Source organism: Thamnophis elegans, chromosome 16 (genome assembly GCF_009769535.1).
Source record: "Thamnophis elegans isolate rThaEle1 chromosome 16, rThaEle1.pri, whole genome shotgun sequence".
Taxonomy (NCBI): domain Eukaryota; kingdom Metazoa; phylum Chordata; class Lepidosauria; order Squamata; family Colubridae; genus Thamnophis; species Thamnophis elegans.
Window position 1 is genome coordinate 7,250,387 of NC_045556.1, and position 21,799 is coordinate 7,272,185.

Sequence of the window (21,799 nt, forward strand, 5' to 3'; positions counted from 1 at the left end):
AACTTTGTATTAATTATTCAAAACCTCCAAAATATAAAGCAGATCTGCTCTGATTGCTACTGATGAATAGGTTTACATTTTAGATCCTGAAGAGAATCGAGGTTGGAAGCTTGCTAAAAGATGGACCTGCCTTTCAGGCATTGGATATTAGCAGAAAATAGGAAACAGTGATTTGTGTAACAGTAATAGCTAAAAATCCAAGTGTTAAGATTTGAAGCACCCAAAAGTGGCTTCATTATTTCATCAAAAATTACATCCCAGGAACCCCAGCAGTTTTTATATAAATGTTGCTGAGCTCTTGCAGGGAAGTAAAAAAAAAAGTATTTTAAAGGTTCTTTATACAAGAAAAGCAGCAGCAGTTTAAGCCATTTTGGAAACTAAACCTTGCCTCTGCAGATAGGAGGTGGCACCTGATGTTTTACGACATGATTTATGGCTGTGATTTGTGATGTCTATTGCCAGTTTCTGGTTTTGCGCTGGTTTTCCAGCAAAAACATGTCCATTCGGAATAACGGATTTGCCTAACAAACATGGTTAAATGTCTGGAGATTCTCAGTCTTCCAGGTCATGGTTGTCCTAAAGGTGTTTTTTTTTTTTCCCCTTCAAGAAGAAACTGGACTTTCTGTTTTTTTCTTTAAAGACATTTCACTTCTACTCCAAGAAGCTTCTTCAGCTCTGGCTGGATGGTGGGGAATGGAAGGATCTTATAACCAAAAGTTCGTTTGCCAGGAATCTACCTACAAAGATACTTTACAACTAGATTCTTAGCAAATAATCTATAGACTATGGAAGAGCTACTGGTTATCCTTCCATTCCCCACCATCCAGTCAGAGCCAAAGAAGCTTATTGGATCAGAAGCAAAATGTCTTCAAAGTAAAACCAGAAAGTCCAGTGGCCTCTTGAATTTTTTTTAAAGGGCACCTTTGGAACAATCATCATGGTGATTCACTTAACAACATTCCCCTCCCCCACCGCCTACAAAATGTGAAAATAGCAATAGCAGTTAGACTTATATACCGCTTCCTAGGGCTTTCAGCCCTCTCTAAGCGGTTTACAGAGTCAGCATATCGCCCCCAACAACAATCCGGGTCCTCATTTTACCCACCTCGGAAGGATGGAAGGCTGAGTCAACCCTGAGCCGGTGAGATTTGAACAGCCGAAATGCTGAACTGCAGTTAGCTGAAGTAGCCTGCAGTGCTGCATTTAACCACTGCGCCACCTCGGTTATGTGGGTGCCTCAACTTACGACTGCAATAACTTACGACTGGATTTCCGGTCCCAGTGATCAGAAATCAAGGACTACCTGTTCAAAGAAGGGCACACTGGCCTTCTGACTTCGAAATATTAATTCCAAGGCCCCAAATCTGTGGCAAAACAATGACCAGACCGGAAGTGAACAGAGCAAAATCAATGTTTTATTTTACATTAAAATGGTGCCAGTAAGGGGGAGAGAATGTATTCAAGGTACACAACATTTCTTGCAATATCCCATTCAAACAGGTCCGTGGCAAGACCCCATTTCCTGGCACGGTAAAAACCCCACCCGCGCTGGAGGAAGGAATTTCCCACGCATGGCATAGATAAGCCCTTATCCTTTTGTTGAACTGTTTTCAAATGCATTTCAAACTGACATTCATCTTGGGAAAAAAGGTATTTCACGTTCCCCACCAAGCGGCCACCGCAGGGCACGGATGATGAAGAGGACAGTAAAACATTGCATCCTGTGTTTCAAATAAAACCTTTAAACATTTTTTGTAAAAAACAAAAAAAATCCAAAAGGCATTTTAACAAGAATCGGAACAGTGCACATAATAATATTCTTTTTAAAAAAAGAGAAAGGAAATAAAAAGATTTTCACAGCTGATTTTTCTTGACGGTTAAGAAGAGCTGCCCTCGGTTCGCTATCCCCAATCCCGAGATTTAAAAGCACAACGGCCGGCCGACACAGGTGAAAGAAACAAGACATTGATAAAATATACATCGACGGGAGGTTTTCCCATGGGAGCAAACCACTCAGCTGCACTTCCCTGCTGGGAGAAGATGCGATATTTGGTTCTGGTCCAGATGCCCCCCAAAGTCTTAATTCCTTTCTCTTCTGATCATGGCGAAGCCCACTTTTGCTCCCCCCAACACACAAACAATTCACTGGGCTTCCTAAGTGGAAAAAGGCAACTGCTGTTTTAAATCCCACAAGGTAGCACCTAAAGTCATACAGCAATAGCACAGTTGGGGGAAAGGGGGGGTATTTGGGGGGGGGGGGAGTGATTACATTCCTGAGACAGTCTGAAAAGAGTGAGAGAGGGGTTACATCACAGCCTTCCTACTGTTGGATTGGCACCCGCTCAACGTTTTGCGGGGAAGGATATTAAGCTGATCCCAGGAGGCAGGGAACACACAGCCCTCCAGTTTGGGGAGAAAGAGGTTGCCTTCTCCTGGGTCTTGGCCTGGGGACCCCCTCGGGGGAGAAAATACAGGGGGGGGGGGCTACTGCGCGAATTTGGCAATAAAGCGAATGGAAGCAAAGGCTGATGCTGCCCACATCCAAATTTGAGGCTTGCCTGCATATCGAATACAGGAACAAAATAAAGGTTCCCCCCACCCCGCCCCTTTTTCGAAAATCACACCGTGTAAGGATGGAAAATTGGGAGGGGGGGAGCTTTTGAAAGAGCCGAACTATAAATCCCAGAATCCCCAGCTGTGCTAAATCAGGAAGTTGGTAGGGCAATGCGGTCTGCCTATCTGCAGACTTCCAGCCCTATTAATATAATTCCTATAACTTCAGGACACCTTACATTTACAGAAAATTCCATGGACGGTAATAAAAACATCAGTTTGAAAAAAGAAAAGTTTGTTTCCGATGACGTATGCCAGAGGTCTTCAAACTTGGCCACTTTTAAGACGGGTGGACTTCAACTCCCAGAATTCTCCAGCTAGCACAGTTATGCTGGCTGGAGAATTCTGGGAGTTGAAGTCCACCGGTCTTAAAAGTGGCCAAGTTTGGGGACCCCTGCTGTACGGGATACGCATCACGCAGACACAGCTCGGAGAACCACCGAGGCCATCTACCCCTGGGTCCTTTCATTGCTAGCGGTCGCGCCAACATCAAGGCCTACAGAAAGTGACCAGCCTCTCGTTCCTCGGTCACGGACACTCAAAACTGGTTAAAACGGGCAGCCTTTTAAACGGGGCAAGGAGTTGGTACCGTCCGTCCTTGGAGGCCCCCAAGAAAGAGTACAGACAAGGCATCATAGATCTGTTCCTCTTTTCGTAATATATTGAGAAAGCAAAGGTTATGGCTTTGCGCTTAAGGGGAAAAGTACGAATTTGGCAGTGCACATTTTATCACTTCCCCTCGCCCTGGTATCTCCCATTTTACCTTCCGTAAAAAGTCACCAAATCTTGGGAAAAGACGCACCTATGGACTGCTGCCGAGTCAAGAAGAAGCAGTCACCGTTTGCTTACAGAAGGTGTGGCACATGAAAGAAATGGAAGAACAAATATTTGGACTTGGGAACATCTGGGCAGGCACTGTTGAAGACCAAACATCTCAGGGATTCCCCCCCCCCCCGCCAATCGCTGGTTCGGGGGGTGTTTGAGTTATGTTCAAAGGGTAACGAATGAAAGAGAGCAAAGTTATCAAAGCCACCATGAAATTTAAAGAGTTTTCTAATGCTGGTCATTCTCAGTGCGATTGTATGTACATTTTTTTTGAACATGAATGCAGCGTGCTTCCTCTAGATTAGCCATTCCAGTTTATTTTTATTTATTTATTTATTTATTTATTTATATTTATATTTATATTTATATATATATATATATATATATATATATATATATATATATATATATATATATATATATATATATATATATATATATATATATATATATAAAGGAAGTAGGAATGAGGGATCACTCCGATAAAAGAGATTTGCTCACTTCAAGGAGATGGAGAGGTCTGAGGATAAAGATTCTTGGCTCGAGCAGAGATGGAGTTTTTTTTTTTAAGGACAAAATAACGAATAGCTGAGGAACATGCATATAGGTGAGAAGCCCTGTTGCTAGATAACTGGATGGCGTTATCTTCCTTTTCTAAACAGATATCAAATTTCTGCTGATATTTCGTTCCAATTTAAAAAAAAACAAAACTGTGCCAAGCTAGCAAAGAATTCATGAACCCCAGAAGGAAAGCAATCCTCACCGTTAAATAGACTTGGCTCTTGGAAAGACACGTTTTTTTTTTCCAACGTAGTTCAGAAGTAAATTATCCGAGACTGGAAGCCAACGTGTTTTTGCCTCATCGGGAAAAAGGAGGCTACAGATCCAAGTGCTGATATTACAATTTCCGAAGAAGCAATGGAGAACTTTTTGTGAAGAACACAGTGCTCTGTGTAAAATGAACGATTAGCTTATAACCAAGGGGAAGATTCCTAAAAGCGGTCTAGAGCAGCTTCCCTAGTCCCTATTTCATACTAGAGGTTTACTGAAGATTTAGAAACAAAGCTGTAGTTTAAAACGTAGTTCTCCCTTTTTTGCAAGCTAAACGTTGTACCTCAATTGGGGGGGGGGGTGGAGAAATCCCCTACACTCTTGCTCAGTGTAAATATATTCCACTTTCAGGATTTTCAAAAATGGGCAAGAGGAATGTCAACGCTGCTCCTGCTAGAATGAAAAAGCTGCAATTTTCCTTTCTGAATTTTTTTTTAAAATCCCCTCAAGGAAGCAAGCCTGATTCCCTTTGGTGAAGGTGGAATGAACAGCTAATTTCAAATTGGTATTGAATGGGCAGCAAGTTAATGGTGAAGAATGTACTCTGACAAGGGGGAAACTCCCAACTCAGTGACAAAAGAGGAAGATGACGGGTTGGGTTTACGTGCTGCACCCCGTTTTGGGGGAAAGGGAGAACACGAAGAGAACCAATGCACAGATCGCTGAAAACCTGGGTCCTCCTGGCCCATTAATTGGGAAATGAGCCGCAATCTACAGCTCTGGAAAGAGAAGTGGGGGCTGAGATTTTAACATTTAAAACAAACAGAAGGCATGAAGAGAGTGTTGGAGATGAGCAGGAATCCAGTCCAGTGGCTTTTTGCCTTCTAGCAGTTCTTTCATTTGCAAACGAGGAACTCTACGCTTGTTTCTTCCTCTACAGTCCCAGAGGTAGCTTCTTCCTTTCCGGGAGGAAAGGAAATCAGTCGCTGGATCAACAAGGTCGCGTCGCCTTTCGGATGGATTTTAGGAGGCGACTCCAAGGGTTTTGAAGAAAGATCCTCTTCAATCCCTCTCTCAAAGTGTGCCCAAAGTTCCCGTCTGCTTGGGAGAGAGAGAGAAAGAAAAAAAAACGCTTGCATTTTCGATAGTTTATCTCATCGCGTGTCCAGGTGTGTGTTCCAGGAACATTAGGGCCCAGGTTACAAAACAGAAAAATAAAAATAAAAAAATCAGCAGGCACTACATAGATGACACCCTCTTCTAGTCTGTAGAGATTGACTGAAAAGCCTTGGCAAAATCCAAACCAGAGACGAAGTGTAAGGCAAGGGCAGTGTCCACTCTCTGGCTGAGCCTTGCTCCGCTTTAAAAAGGCCAAAGGGCCTCATTTCATTCTATGGTCATTTGTCCAAAGTTCAGTCCAGCTGACTTCGCTCCTTCAGCCAGCAGAAAAGATTTGTTTTTTTTTGTTTCAATCTCAAGCCGGTGAAAGGTAGGCACCATGGAGACAAACCACGAGCGGGGTGTTTCAAGAGGAGCTGGAAAAAATATTCAAGTAAGCGGCGGGGCGCAAACACCGTTGCGGGGGGGGGGGGAGGCGTTAAGAAGAACCCGGCAGCGGTCCTGGTGAGGAATCCTAAAGAGGGGATGGGCAGCCTGCTGTTAAAGAGGGGTGGGAAAGCTGAGCAGGTGGGCTGGCCTCATTCGCCGCCACGACCAGGAGACAACACACACAAACAGCGTCATATGCATCCATCGTGTTACAATAAAAATAAAAATAATAATTAAAAGTGCAACAAACGTATGCTCATTTTAGAACGGAGAGTTTTCTCCAACCATTCTGAGGAAGAGAGAAAGAAAAAAAAAATAGGAGGGAGAGAGACAGACATCACCGAAGCCAGAAAAAATTCAAGGCAACTGGAAGAGTAGATTGCAATTCTCCGGCTGTTGGCTTACTGCTGTGGATGCTGTCCATGGGCGACCATCGATGGTGGACGTCCCATCTTGGCTGTCTGGGAGAGTTGAAAACCAAGGGTTTAGATGTAGGAGAACCTTGGGGCTCTTTTCAACAGCGTTCTTCCCTTTGCAGCCGTGAGTTCACTTGGCCCTACGGCTCACCACAGGCCCTGTCCTGGGAGGGGGAGGGAGGGGAGGGGGAAGCACATGGAGGACCCAAAAGGAGGAACAACGAAGCACATTCGCCAGGAATGCCCTCCCCTCCACCCCCCCATGGAAAAGGAAGGAAGGTAGCCAGCCTCGCCTTCCGTCAAAGGGCAACCAGTGCCTGGAGGGGAGGGGAAGGGCAAGATGGGGAGGGGAAGATGCTCTCTGATTCTGCCAAAAGGAGCTTCAGGATCCGAGGAGTGAATGAGGGAGACCATCTGGGGAATCCACCTGAATGTTTATTTTGGAATTTCCCCCTCCTCTCTGTTTTCTCTCTCTCTGTCTCTCCCCCGCTTTTTTTTTTTTTTTGGTTTAAAGTGTCCCTTGTTTCTTGACCTTCCCCAAACAGGAGCCTCATTTAATAAGAGGTGGCAGGAACAGCAGGTACGCAAAAAACACCCCCCCCCCCAAAAAAAATGCCTTCGGAAGACACCTGTTATTTCTGGCGCTGAGAAGACTTCTTTCGTTTCCTCTTATAGAAGCAGCAGCACCTGGAGCACAAAGGAGACAGCCAATCAATACAAGCGTCCCCAGGGCCGCCCCGAAAACACCCTCTCCTTCCAACGCAACGCACACAACAGCACAGGATGGAGCCAACCTTCTCGGGAGCCCTCGAGGCATCCTTTTCCCCCCGTCCACCCTCTCCTGCCAAACCGGACAACCCTATAACACAACAGGACGGCCTGCCCTCATTATGACTACACATCGGGGGACTCGCACTTTTCTTTTTAAATCAGGGGTCTCCAACCTTGGCAACTTTTAAGACTTGTGGACTTCAACTCCCAGAGTTCCTCAGACGGCAACTTTGGGAGCTGAAGTTCACAAGTCTTTTTTTTTTTTTTTTAAATATATTTTTATTTTCAAAACGAACATACAAATCCTCCTTCTTTACATACTGTAGAAAGTGTATCAGTTGTTTACAAAAGGCTTTCGTGCATCTCTTCCACCGTCATCAAATATAATTCATATTAATTCTAATATCTTAACTCGGATATTTATTATATTACCATCATCATACCTCCACTTTTATTTGACTATGATTATTTAAACGTCCTTCATCATAAAGTATACCAAGATTTAATACATAACCACATACTGGCATTTCATTTACTTATTTATAAAATCCTCCATTAACATTAAATCCTCATATCCTATTCTAGCTAAACATCCATAATATTTAATACCAAAATTTTCTAATCCTCCTTTCCAAATCCCTGTTTACCATTTACATCCAATTCCCTCATATTGTACTCATAGTATGTATATAATTTATTATCATTATCCTTTCTTTATTTGACTATATCCTATATCGTAACATTTTCCCCCTAATAATTAAAACTTAGCTGTGTCTAATTTTGTTAAGTCCACAAGTCTTAAAGTTGCCAAGGTTGGAGACCCCTGATTTAAAGGACTGCCGTAACTTATTGCAATCCATTCCGACCTCCAGCTTCTCCATCTTTTTCCGCGGCACCTGCACTCACACCAACCAGGAAGGTGATACCTGGCGGCTTTCATACCCCGTTTCCCCCAAAAATAAGCCCTCCACAAAACTATCGCAACACAGCAGCAGTCGTGAGGTGACCACGCTTGCCGCCTCCTTCACCTCAAAAATAAGACCTCCCCAAAAATAAGACCCGAGTGCCAAAAGAAAATAAGACCCTGTCTTATTTTCGGGGAAGCGTGGTACAAAAGACCCATGCCATCCCCAAAGCACACTCCAAGCCTCCATTTTCTCAAAAACGCAACCTGGACAAGTGAGAAGCTCTTAAGCTCCGGAAGGTTCTAATTAGAGAGATTCAGAAACATGAAGAAGTTTGCATGAGATGCCGTTGGGATAGATCCACATAGCACGAGGCAGAGGAAAGTCCAAGTAGTTGATCACATGGAGATTAGAGTTGATTATTTAAGAATAAGTGGGACGAAGTTTTGGCCTAGTAAGGGCTTGGGTTGTCCTGGAGTTTTCAAAAGATCTGAGGTAAAATTTTGGAAGTGCCATTTCTTTCCTCATTAGAAAATGTTTTTTTTTTGTTACAGAGAAACTAACTTTTGATGTAATCGAAATTAGATGGAGATTTAGTGCTTTAATACTCTTCCTCCTTATTTCATTACAAACACATGCATTCAAAATGGGAGGTGTAGTTCAATCAGTAATCCATGTTTGCTAATTCCTTTAAAAGGTAAAGGTTCCCCTCGTTCCCGGCTCTAGGGGGTGGTGCTCATCTCCGTTTCAAAGCCGAAGAGCCAGCGCTGTCCGAAGACGTCTCCGTGGTCATGTGGCCAGCATGACTCATTGCCGAAGACACACGGAACACTGTTCCCTTCCCACCAAAGGAGGTCCCTATTTTTCTATATAGTGATTCGCGCTAGTGATTCGAACCGCTGAACTGCCGACCTTTCTGATCGACAAGCTCGGCTAATTCCTTAGTTACATTTTAATACAAAGAATGTTTTTCATCCTGGTTTTATTCATACCTTCCTATTACTTTGCTTAACAGCAAATTCCCCTTTTATTTGGTAGGGAACTGAATCAGGGGTGGGTTTCAACCAGTTCGCGGCGGTCCCCGCGAACTGGTTGGTCGGCGAACCCGGAAATAAGTAACTTCCGGGAACGGCGAAGGGCCCACCCGCCCGCCCGCGCTCCTTACCCGGTTTTGACGAGTTCTGCGCTTCCACGCATGCACAGGACGCATACAGCGCCTGCGCGATCCTCCAGGAGCAGCTGGAACATCGCACAGATGCTAGTACGCATGCGTGCACTGCGCGCGTGCACGAGGACGCCGCCGGCCCCGTTCCAACCGAACCGGTTGGAACGGGGCGAGAAACCCACCCCTGAACTGAATGCATAGTTCAAATTAGTGCCAGTGCATGTTGGCTGTCTGAACCGTTTACACATCATTGAAGATATTTATACTTCCAATTCCTTAAAAAAGGAAATTAAAGTGACTCTTGGGTGCATCTTCCTATATTTAAAAAGCCAGGTGCTTTTTAACACTTAACATTTTTAAAAATGCAACATTTAATTCAACAGAATTGATACCTTATTCATTAACATTTATTCCATATCCAAATTTCATCAATTAAAATATGTATTAAAAAGATCTTCTATATCAAAACATTCCATCAGTTGATGGAACAAGTAGGTTAGAAAGATTTAATTTGAAGTAGTTCCTTGGAACTCCCAAGTCAACTCTGGACTCTAAAAAATGTCTTCCTCTCTCTGCTGGATGATGTCTGTCTGTCCATGTGACACATTTCTTCTAGAGCAGGGATCTCCACCCTTGGCAAGTTTAAGACTTCTGGACTTCAACTCCCAGATTTCCTTAGCCAGCCAGCTGGGAGTTGAAATCCACAAAGTCTTAAAGTTGCCCAGGATTGGAGGCCCCTGTTCTGTAACACCTTTTTCCAGCTTGATGTCCTGCAAGTGATGGGAATTTTATCGTACTTAGATTAGCATGACTGAATTAATAATTTCACAGAGTTGAAGGGCAGCAGATTGTTGAATACTGGGCTATACAGTGTCCTGGCCTGCCTGGGATAAAAGCTAGCTGGCATCACTACAACTACCCTGTTTCCCCGAAAATAAGGCCTCCCCGGATAATATGCCGAATCGGGGTTTTGAGCGCATGCGCGAAAATAAGCCCACCCAGAAAAAATTGCAACACAGCAGCAGCTATGAGGTGACTAGTACTTGCCTCCTGCACCTCAAAAATAATAAGACCTCCCTGAAAATAAGGCCAAGTGCTTATTTCAGGGGTCAAAAGAAAATAAGACCCTGTCTTATTTTGGGGAAAACACGGTGTAAGTTTCGATGCATTAAATAAATCCCAGCAAAATTATGGAAACCACAGTAGGCTAGAAAAATGTCAATCGGTGTAAATTGTCTATGTTAACCTTTCTTCCCACCCATTCCTCAAAAACATTTTCCACCAACTTCTCCTATGTAAAGATAGTCTTCCTTGGGAGCTCATGACGCCAGAATTGGGTATGAGTACAAATCTCACCAAAAAAAAGTCCTTTATCTCTTGGAATGGATCAACCCCACAAAAGAGAGATTTGGACAGCGAGATGGACAGCATATACATTTAATAAAATAAAATAAAAAATAAAATAACAAACGATGCTGGGAGGCAGGGGGCGGTCCTAGCAACTCTCTAATTGCAGTGTCCGACTCTTTCAGTCCACGTACCAATTGTTTCAGCCAAATGGTTATATTTAGCAACTGGCATAAAGAATTCCTAGACAATCAGTGCCAATTGTTTAGAGAATATGAGAATACAGAGAAATACTCCAGTTTGGGTCTATAAAATAAGCGTCCTCAGGTGCTTGATTGGCTGATCGGTTGGTTGATTGTTTTGAGATGGAAGATATGTTGTAGAACATGTGATATGGACAAAACCTCACAAGAAATAACTATAATAAAAGAGAAAGGGGACATGGTTGGGGTTTTGACAAGGTATTCTCTTTAATCAATGATAAAACGAACAACCAAAGTGAAGGAAGATGATCGGTAAAAACCTGAGGGGCTCATGCAGGAAACTAAGGGTGACTTATTCTGCACAGGTGGCCTCCTTTAATGATGACACACAGGCTGGATGGTTCACAGAATGAGACAATCCAGTTTCTTATGAGAAGCCTGGACTCTGGGAAGCCTTCACCTACGCAATGAATTCACTATGAAATGAAGCAGAGACACAGAGTCACATGGAAGGAACCGCATAGGCAAGAGTCCCTTTAAACATACCTATTCCCCACACTTGAGATTTTCATGTCAGGCTCGTCTTTGCTCAACTCAACCACCTCCAGAGGCTTTGGGGCTGCAACAACCAAAAGACAGCATGGCCGCCGGCCCAATATATCAGGGAGGTAGTCGTTTGGGGAAGAAGGACCTGCATGAAACCAACCAGGCCAGAGACGGCTTCTCATAAACACGGGAAGTATATTTTGGGGAACTAGGGGGACTGCCCTTCTTTTACCAACCCTGTGGCAAAAAGGTCTTAGGGAAGAGCCACCTAAACCCCTTGGATTAACCACAGGTCACTTCTCTAGCAGGACACATTAACAAACCATCAGGTGGGCAAGGGTTCCACAATATTAGTCTAACCCTTTATGGAGGTGGGCACCAAATTCTGCCTTTCCTCTTTCAAACAGAAAAGCTTTTTAAAAACCCTTCCCTAAATGCCACCGAATAAATTGTGGCAATTGGTGAGGCCGAAAAAACAAATCTTTTCCAATTAAAGAGGGACACCGTGCAAAAATGCGTTATGGTGGAGAGCCAAATTGGTAACAGGTAATATAATCCTGGGCAATCACTTCTAAGGATAAGCTTTTTTCATTTGTCTTTGGCACGCACTTCGTTTTTGGCCTCGGTTCTAAAGGCCCCCAGAATGACTGTCTTTGCTTCCCCTGTGCCTGTCCATCGAGACTGATGGGTGAAGGCCTTGCCCAGGACACCTGGCCTTTTCACAGTGGGCCTTCACAACTGTAATGTTCTATAATTCTCGACCCAGGTTTGGTTCCACTTCACAAGTGGGGAAAGGCTTTTCAGAGAAGTCCTGAAGGTACTCTTGGAAGTATCTAGAGATAGTTCTACCTGTATAGGTTTTTAGGTTTGTGGGCTGTTGGTTGGAGCGTCAATTTTAGGAGATCGAGGGGTGAAACGAAATGGCTGGATCCACAGCTCCTGAATGTCAAATACACACGGCATTCTATGTACAATTGTACATCCAGGGGTGCCAGCCACAATGACCACAAATCAAGCAAGTTTGAGCCCAAAGAGAAAACGGCTCCGTTTTTGTAATCTGGGCTAACGCTTGGGGAAGTCCAGTATTCCTTTTTGGGGGGGGGCAGGAATGATGCATACAATCTTTTGAAAGCTTTCACGCAACAGAGGTACGCACATCTATTCAGGGGTTCTCACACCTGAAAGATGAACGGGGATATACCCAAAGGGTACTGAATGGTTTTTTGTTTTTTTTTAAATCTGTCTCCTCCCTCCAAGTTCAAAAGACTTGAAAGAATGACTGTTTCAGCATCTTTCTCCAACCTGATGCTCTCCCAAATACCCCAGCAAGTGTATATACATCGGGATAACAATCGAGTTTTGACTGATGAGGGCTGCTCATTGGTAGAACAAATAGTTCACATTTTGACATCCACAGTTAAGTGCCATAAAACAGGGGTCTCCAACCTTGGCAAATTTGCTGGCTGAGGAACTCTGGGAATTGAAGTCCACAAGTCTTAAAGTTGCCAAGGTTGGAGACCCCTGCTATAAAATATTGCCTCAAACACTGAAAGCCATTGCTATTCAGTGTCGATAAAGTTAAACTCTATGGTTTGGGAATAAGCTAGCAGGTTTTAAGATGGGTGGACTTCCATGTCCAGAATTCTGGGAGTCGAAGTCCACTTGTCTTAAAGTTGCCAAATTTGAGGGGGGGGAACCAAACAAAATCCCCTTGTCCGATGTCTTTGGAGACATGTTATATGTAAAAATAACGGATTCCATTACTTTGGTTCCCTCAGATCTTTGGCCATTCCAAACCACTTTTCTAAACTTTTTTTTCTGAAGTACTACATAGAGAATTTCAGGAGGAGGCCCAGAGAAAGGAATATATGCCACTCAGAGTCACCTTGGGGTTGAGAGGGGCTGCAAAAAAATTTAATAAATAAATAAATAAAAACAACAGGCTTGGAGATCCCAAGGAAGGAGGGGAGCCCCAAAGTGTTGGCAGATCTATGTTTCCACTCTTATTTATATGTGTTTTAACTCTATTAAAAATTTTTTTAAAAAATTGTATTTTATATTATTCATTGGGTTCTTTCCCCGAAAATAAGACCTCCCGGATAATAAGCCCAACTGGGCTATTGAGCGCATGCGCTAAAATAAGCCCTCTCCCAAAATTAGCCCTCCCTGAAAATATTGCAACACGGCAACAGCCATGAGGGGACCACGCTCGCTGACTCCTGCACCTCAAAAATAAAAAAGACCACCCCAAAAATAATAAGGTAAAGTGCTTATTTCGGGGGTCAAAAGAAAATAAGACCCTGTCTTATTTTCGGGGAAACATGGTAGAACGCCACCGAGAGTCTCATACATGAGATGGGTGGCAATATAAATGTAATAAATAAAATATATGTAATATAGCATTCATTCCAATAATAACCCTGATCGCTTCCTGGCATTTACGTGGCACTCTTTGGCTCTTACGATTCAATATTTATTTTTGCATGCCTAGGTGGCCCAGCAAATCGTGACAGAGGCTGCAACCCCAAGAAACCACTCTCAACTGCATAACAGGTGGAACGTAGGCTGTCCTTCTGCAAAAACTGTCTTTTTATTTCATTTTTTCTATAGCACCAACCAAGCATATATCACAAAGAACAGGTCTGAGAAGTCCATACCCCGAGGGGCTTACAATCTAAAAAAACAGACAGAAGGAAAGCGTTTCTTTGGCAGAGCAAAATGGAGCGAGGGGTGGGGTGGGGTGGGGACGAAAACAGAAAATGTGATTAGTCAATGGGTTATGTGCTGTTTATTTTCACTGAAGAAGAGTCCGTAAGTCTACTTGTGGCCTTTTTCGGGGATAAACTATGTCCATAGCTTGATAAAGATGAAGATCTGTGGCACAAAAGCAGGGCATTTACAGAATTACCTGAGAAATAGCAATAGCACTTAAAGACTTATAGACCGCTTCACAGGGCTTTTGCAGCCCTCTCTAAGCGGTTTACAGAGTCAGCATATTGCCCCCATCAGTTCTGGGTCCTCATTTTACCCACCTTGGAAGGATGGAAGGCTGAGTCAACCTTGAGCCGTTCAGGATCGAACTCCAGGCTGTGGGAAGAGTTTGTCTGCAATACTGCATTCTAAGCATTGTGCCATCACGGTCTGTCCGTCCGTCCTTCCTTCTTTCCTTCCTTCCTTCTCACTTAGCAATAGCTCTTAACTTGTATACTGCTTCATGGTGCTTTACAGCCCTCTCTGAGCAGTTTACAGAGTCAGCCTCTTGCCCCCAACAATCTGAGTCCTCATTTTACCCACCTCGGAAGGATGGAAAGTTGAGTCAACCTTCAGCCTGGTGAGATTCGAACTGCCAAATTGCAGGCAGCCGGCAGTCAGCAGAAGTAGCCTGCAGTACTGCACTCTGACCATTGCGCCCCCACAGCTCGGAAATCAAGGTCAGGGGGTCTATCAGGAATTGCATTTGATGCATCTTGAGATGCTTGATGTAGGGGAAGGGGAGGGAAATAGGGAAGTCACGGGAATCCCATATAGCAGGGATCCCCAAATCCCCCCTGGGCCAAGGATCGCTACCGGTCCGTGACTTATTTGGAACCGGGCCTCAGAGCTGGAGGTGAGCAGTGAGTGGGCCAGCAAAGCTTCATCTGTATTTGCAGACCCTCCATAATGCTAGTATCACCAGCTCGGCTCCACTTCAGATCATCAGGTATTAAATTACAATTCCGCTAACTGCCCTGACTTACGCCCCCCCCCCCCCCCCCACTGATATCCTGCTGTCAGAAGATGGGGCTGTGCATTGTCCATCTTCGAGAAGGAAGTCCTCAGCCAAAACTGCTGGTAAGGTGACAGGGAAACTCTACAAGCCATATTCAGTTTGGGGTTCAAAACTCCCCATAATCAGCCTCTTTTCTCCACCACCACCACCACCATCCCCGAAACTTTAAAACTGCACACGTGGCAAAATAAGCAAGTATTATTGTTGCTGCTACCGTCACACATTCCTGGGACAGAATGTTTCCAATGCAGGAGTCCCAAGAATGTAAAGCTTTGAATATATTCCAACATTTCAAAATATATTCAATATATTCCAGCCTTATGCAGTTTTGAACTACTGGGAATTATTGTTGGAATCAAAGCCCCCTCAGAGCCCAAAAGGCACTCTTTTTCAGAAGCCCCCGCCCCCAAGAAACTCTTATGCTATTTACCTTTTTACCAAGCTAAAATATGGTGGTGTTAAACACTGATGTAACCGGTTTTTAAGAGAGACCTGATTATGTGGATCCACATTTGAGGGTGTGTGGGAGGGAGATCCACTTTAGACAACAGATAAGGGATTCCGGGACAAAAGCAGGACTACTCTATTCTCACAATACAGATCCCTGGCATTGGAAAGGCCCAAATACTTCACAAAAACCATAGAAATCGCTGCAAAACACTTTTTTTTAAAACCAATGAAGGATTGAAAAAGTATATCCCGGGCAAAGGAGCTGCTTAAAGAAAACCTGCACAGTTGCAACAACTGTGGGGACAAACCGAGACACCTTCAGGCTTTCCAGACACTCCGCCACACTCTCTTTTGAGGGAAGCCACTGAGGTGCCAATCCGGGCATCAACCTCCCTGCCTTGCCCTAATGCCCCTAAGGCAGGGGTCGGCAACCTTAAACACTCAAAGAGCCATAAAGGTCCTAAACGGAAGCCCCCCCCCCCCCCAATTCAATTCTGGAGCCAACCGGAAGTCCGGTTCCCCCCACCATAGAGTCTCCTCCTAGCGTGGCATCCTTTTTCCTCTGCTGATCAGCAGTCCAATTCCCCCACCATAGAGTCTCCTCCTAGCGTGGCATTCTTTTTCCTCTGCTGACCAGAAGTCCAGGTCCCCCACCATAGAGCCTCCTCCTAGCGCGGCATCCTTTTTCCTCTATCTGCCCTAACTGAAAGCCCTATCAATTGTGGAGCTGACTGGCGACAGAGGGAGCTGCAGCAGAGGGATGAGCCACATGCGGCTCCAGAGCCGTGGGTTGCTGACCCCTGCCCTAAGGAGGCCATCCTTCGCTACCTGCTCCCCACTCGATTAATGTCGCTTTGCTTTTGGGCCAAGCGCAGCCTAGTCTGATTCACTCCCCCTTGCACGTGTACCAGAGAGAGTGACTCACCACAAGTTGAGCATTTTCAGGCAGCTACAACAGACAAGTGAGAGGAGAAAGGAGGAAAGAAAGAAAGAGACAAATAAAAACACAGAAAGGAAAGGAGGAAACATTAGCTCAGAGTAAGATGGAAGCAAGTCACGGCAGTTCATGCAAACGTGCATTGCGGATCCTGAGGGTCCTCACCAGCTCCGCCAACTTTCTCAGATCTGCCTCTACCTAACCCTCCTGTAATCCCTGAGGAAGTGAGACCGTGGTGGGCTCTTTCTCAGACGGACAAAAAGAAGCCTTTGCAATAGACCAAGACCCGATATGATCACAAGCAGGAGGAATGTCTTCAGTGAGGCCTTGGCAGAAGGGAGCGGGAAGCTTCCTGGACTATTTCTTGGAAAAGAAAACCCTAAAGAAATTCCCTGGGAAGGTCCAGATGCGAACACCTTAATGACTTGAGGGACAGTTACATGCTACAAACATAAGACCCGACATCGCTAAGAATAAAGATGCAGCTTTTGCACTCGGTTAGAAGATGCTTCTGGGAAAGTGGTTTTAAAGAGGGAGGTGGCCTGGCGAAAAATCAAAAGATGACATTGGATTCTCAGCTAATTCAAGGCGTTATGAGGGATGGCTGACTGAGAAACATCTTGGAAGTAGTCATAAGATAACGGAGGGTAAACTTTGGAAGTACCATTTCTGCGGAAGGTTTGGAAACCTGAGCCAAAAACTTAGACAACAGCTGAGAACAATCGTGACTTCCAGTGGACATTAACATTTCCCTAACTTCCACTTCAGTTACAGTTTTCAGTTCTGCACTGCAGATATCTAAATGGCCAGAGCGATATAGAAAACTAACTTTTTTTTCCCTTAGTTGTTTTGCAATCCAGATCGGACAACCCTAATTTCTTCCGTCCCAGAGGAAACCTTCTCCCATGAAACTGGAGAAGGACATAAATGTTTCCAAGGACAAAGTCCACGATATGCAGTCCTAGGTCCAAATGACTTGGGGAATAAAAAGATTATTTGAACTAAGTTGGAATTGCTCCAAATCAGTGTTTCTCAACCTTGGCAACTTGAAGATTTCCTGACTTCAACTCCCAGAATTCCCCAGCCAGCATTCGCTGGCTGGGGAATTCTGGGAGTTGAAGTCCGGACATCTTCAAGTTGCCAAGGTTGAGAAACACTGCTCCAAGTCAACTTCCAGAGCTGATGGGAACCACTACAGAAAAGTAGTGAGCCCATTCCTTCAGCCCTATCACAGAGAGGATGGTCTGTCTTTGCTTGGTAGATACAGAACAATTCTTTCGGCCGTTTTATTAATGCTATGGCCCAGACAGACATTTTTAAGAGCTGAAGTTTAGTTCATTTCTGTAACATTTCCTGGAGAAAAAAACCCAACCCTTCTCCTAACTGCTGAAGACTCTTCCCAGCAACTTGGTATAAATGCAGTTAAATAAATGCAGTCTTTTTCCTATCTCCAGCCTTTCAACTACAGAAAGTCACTAACCACCTGCTGTGTGACAAATGTTATCAACTCGAAAAGCTAATATTTTGTCACGAGGATATCTGTGCTTATTTAAAAAAAAAAAAATTAAAATTCTCCTCCTTCTGAGCTCAAAGATGCTATAGTTGTTGTTGTTGTTGTTTCCTTAAAGGAGAAGGTGGGAATGTTTGCGAAGTGAAAAACTTTGTCTTAAAAGATTTTTAGGGCGATGGCTTCCTTCTCCTAGCTGGGGCTTCAGAACCTGAAGCCTAATTAAATTTAAGGCACGGATAACCTGCTTTCCTGGAAAGGATATTGGAAGCTCACCTTTAGCCTAGCCAGTCGTGGATCACCTCTGCCATAAAACTTACAGAAATATTGTTATGATTGCTGAAAGACTCTCCAGAGTCTCAACACAAGATAATGTCAGGCAAGACAAACAGCAGTTTTGTCCCTCACTAAGTCTTTGAGGAAACTTCTTCTCAGTGTAAATAGCCAAGTGTGTCTGTCCTCACCTCCCTTGTGGAGAAAAAGAAATGGAGGGAGGAGGAGGCTCCCTATCATGCTTCCTAAAGTGATAATAAACCATGTGCTGCAGCACTGGATGGTAGAGATGAAAGCAATGGCCTCAACTTCTAACAGAAGCAAAATAAATCCCACTGCAGGCCAAAATAACTCAGGGCTTTTGTGAGCCAGAAGAAGTTCCCCTACTGAACACAAAAACCATCTCTTTTCAAAGAAGAGTTAAAGCACCACGGACCTTTGATCTTCAGAAGACGACTGAGGAGGGAGGAGGAGAGGAACATGGGTCTCTCTGAATAGTAGACTACACTATCCCAAAGAAATCGAAGTTGTTCGAAGTGAGAAGGGCAGTAAGGACCAACAGCTACAAGCCTTCACTCCTGGGGGGAATCGGTTACGCATGCCAGTTGCAAAATTCTTCTGAAACCCTCCGTCCAACCTGTGGCACATGCATCGGGTCAGAAGTAGCATGACCCGGACAGCCCAAAGGGAAAAGAAGCTGCACCCAGCAACGCCATGGTTATCCATGCAAGAAGGAAAGCGGGGGAAAAAAGGATCTGACCACACGTTATGGGCACGGGTGCATCGAAGCCTGGAAACACACCAACATATTTTGCACGGAGATGATGCAGGGGAAAACCTTGCTTGACAGCAAACATACTTAGCTTCCTCTACTACTTCCACCTCAGTACGGGCCGCAAGTGGTACGTTGGAAGGTGCTCCTGCTTGCTCTTCAACGTTCAACTCGCCGTTGGTTGAGCTTACCACCTGGAACGAATACCAACAGAGAAAGAAAAGCCTGTTAATTAGGGACCTAAGACCAGGTGTGGCTCAAAGCCACATCGAATGCAGCCCACAGGCCTTCTCGAAACCCTATAAACTAAGGTATCCTGAGGTCATCAGGTTGGCAATCAACCCTATCTTCCTTCTCTCTTGCAGCCTCTTTTACTCCACCTTGGCACATCTATTAATCAGGAAGCCAGGGGTGTGACACTCACAATCACCACTACAGGGGAGACTGCTTCATTCTGGAGGCAGAGAGCCAGGAAGGAAAACAGAAGGCGGTTTCAGATGATGGAGAGTTTTTGGTCCATGAAGTGACTTATGTCTGAATACATCGATCTTTTTTGCGCAGAAGATCCTTAATAAGTGTTTGATTGACAATAGCAATAGCACCTAGACTTATATACCATTTCACAGTGCTTCAGAGCCCTCTCTAAACGGTTTACAGAGTCAGCCTATCACCCCCAACAATCTGGGTCCTCATTTTACCCACCTCGGAAGGATGGAAGGATGGTTTCAACCTTGAACCTGGTGAGATTTGAACTGCCAAATTGCAGGCAGCCTGCAGGCAGCAGAAGTAGCCCGCAGTACTGCACTCTCACCACTGCGCCACTGTGGCTCACAATACACAATCCCACAAGGGACAATGGAGCTAATTTGGCACAAGTCACCTGAAATCTGAATAATCAGTTACATACAGGTAGTCGATTTGCAACCGAGCCTAAAATGTCTGTTGCTAAGCAAGATAGTTGTTAAGTGAGTTTTGCCCCAACCGTTCTTGCCACGGTTGTTAATCCCTGCAGTTGTTAATTTAGTCACACGGTGGTTAAGTGAACCCGGCTTCCCCAATGCCTTTTGCTTGTCAGAAGGTCGCAAAAGGGACACTGCAGCCATCATAAACATCAACCACTTGCCAAAGGTCTGAATTCTGATCATGGGGACGCTGCAACGGTTGTGTGAAAAACAGACATAAGTCACTTTTTTTCTGTGCTGTGTTAATTTCCAATGGTCACTAAATGAATGGTTGCAAGTCAAGGACTGTCGGTACTATACAATGTGAAGCCTGGCCTTAGGAGAAGGAGGAGGAGGATGGGGAGGGGGAGGAAAAGGGTATATAGAATGTGGATTTGAGCAAAAATCCAAATTTTTAGATTTGTGGTCTAGGTCAGTGGTTCCCAAACTTGGCAACTTTAAGACTTGTGGACTTCAACTCCCAGAATTCTCCAGCTAGCTCTTCTGGCTGGATAACTCTGGGAGTTGAAGTCCACAAGTCTTAAAGTTGCCAAGTTTGGGAACCACTGGTCTAGGTTCTGCCTAAAACTCCTTCCCCAATTTGAGCCTCCTCCAATTAATGTGGATTAATTCCAACATTTCTCAGGCCAGATTAGTCTTCCTTGAAGTTCACACCTGTGGAAGATGTCCAGACTAGGAAAAGGCCTTCCTAAAGAATCAGCATGGCAAGACAGCAACATCGCACTCCGTTCTAAGCCTTTCAGGCACCTCTGATGTCATGCCCATCCGCCCTCATCATTCTAGCAAAAGCCAAACCTTGCAGGTAAAAGAGGGAGGGGACCCTGTGCATGCCCAAGGGGAGATAGCCAAGCAGCTGTGCGGGAGAGAAGAGGAGGAGGAGGAGGAGGGGGAAAAAAAAGCAATACCTGGACAGATCCCCCATGCCGTTCGGAAGCCAAGTGAGAGGCCAGAAACATAGCATTGGTCTGCCGGACTGCCGGGATTTCCCACTCTCCTCTGCGTTCGGACACAGGCTGCCCAGGCATCAGCATGCAGGAAAGCAGAGAGACCGGAGGGAAGGCAAAAAGGTGAACCAGAACCAAGCAAGCGTGTGAAAAAAGCTCAAGAGGGAGAGGGAAGCAAAGCATTTCGGGCATCGAATATTCCCGTTGACAAGGAGGCCTACAGCAGCAGGGGTGTCAAACTCGATTTCATTGAGGGCCGCGTCCAGAGGATTCAGCCAGTTCGGACCGGTTCGCCAGAACCGGTAGTGGAAATCGTGGGTGGGCCGCCTGCCCCGGCTCTACGCCGTCTTATTTAGGCATGTTTTCAAACCGTACGCATGTGTGCAAGCCGCATGCACGATCAAGGCGCATTGGGGGAAGGCCGAGCGCATGCGTGGACAGGGGCACACGCACTCACATTTGTGAACCGGTAGGGAAAGAAAGCGAATACCACCCCTGGTCGCATCAGAGTTGTGTCTGACTTCGGAGGGAGAGGGGGGGCATAGCTAGGTGGGGCGTGGCCAGCTTGACGGCACTCATGTCGGGGGAGCCGGTGATGGCCCGAGTGCTCTACCCACGAAAACGGGCCCCTGAGCTCCCTTTTTGCCTGCGACTGTCTCCTGCAGCCCCCAGCCAGTGAAAATGGAGCTCAGGTGGGTCACCTGCAGCTCTCCTGAGCTCCGTTTTCGCTGGCAGAGGCACCGCAGGCCAGGCCTTCATTGTTTCCAGGGAGGGCCTGTGGGCCAGATCTAAGCACCCTGCGGGCAGGATTCGGCCCTCAGGCCTTGGGTTTCGGCCCCCTGGCCTAAAGGCACAACGCAGTCGAGGCAGAAGTGCGTTCCCTGCGTTTAAAAACAGAAAATAAATCTATATACAGGTAGTCCTCGAATTACAGCCATATTTGGGCCCAAAATTTCTGTTGCTAAGGGGAAGACTTATCAAGTGAGTTTTGCCCCATTATACTACCTTTCTTGCCACCTTCGTTAAGTGAATCACTGCAGTTGTTCAGTTAGTGACACACCTGCTGAGTGAACCT

The 21,799-nt window shown here is 45.2% G+C and overlaps 1 protein-coding gene across 4 annotated transcripts in view; it reads right to left on the minus strand.

Moving 5' to 3' along the window:
• Positions 1-5,099: 5,099 nt before the first annotated feature.
• LOC116519164 (casein kinase I) overlaps positions 5,100-21,799 on the minus strand; it is a 33,907-nt gene continuing 17,207 nt past the window's right edge. The window contains exons 11-14 of one of the 4 annotated variants that reach the window (XM_032232892.1): positions 20,686-20,793; positions 18,906-19,012; positions 6,803-6,860; positions 5,100-6,218 (exon numbers count right to left, since the gene is read on the minus strand). In XM_032232892.1, the coding sequence (XP_032088783.1) occupies positions 6,806-6,860; positions 18,906-19,012; positions 20,686-20,793 (270 nt within the window). In that variant the 3' untranslated portion in view covers positions 5,100-6,218; positions 6,803-6,805. Of the gene's footprint in view, positions 6,861-13,240; positions 13,985-18,905; positions 19,013-20,685; positions 20,794-21,799 lie in introns of those variants that run through there. The other 3 variants (XM_032232891.1, XM_032232890.1, XM_032232894.1) reach the window with 3 other exon arrangements.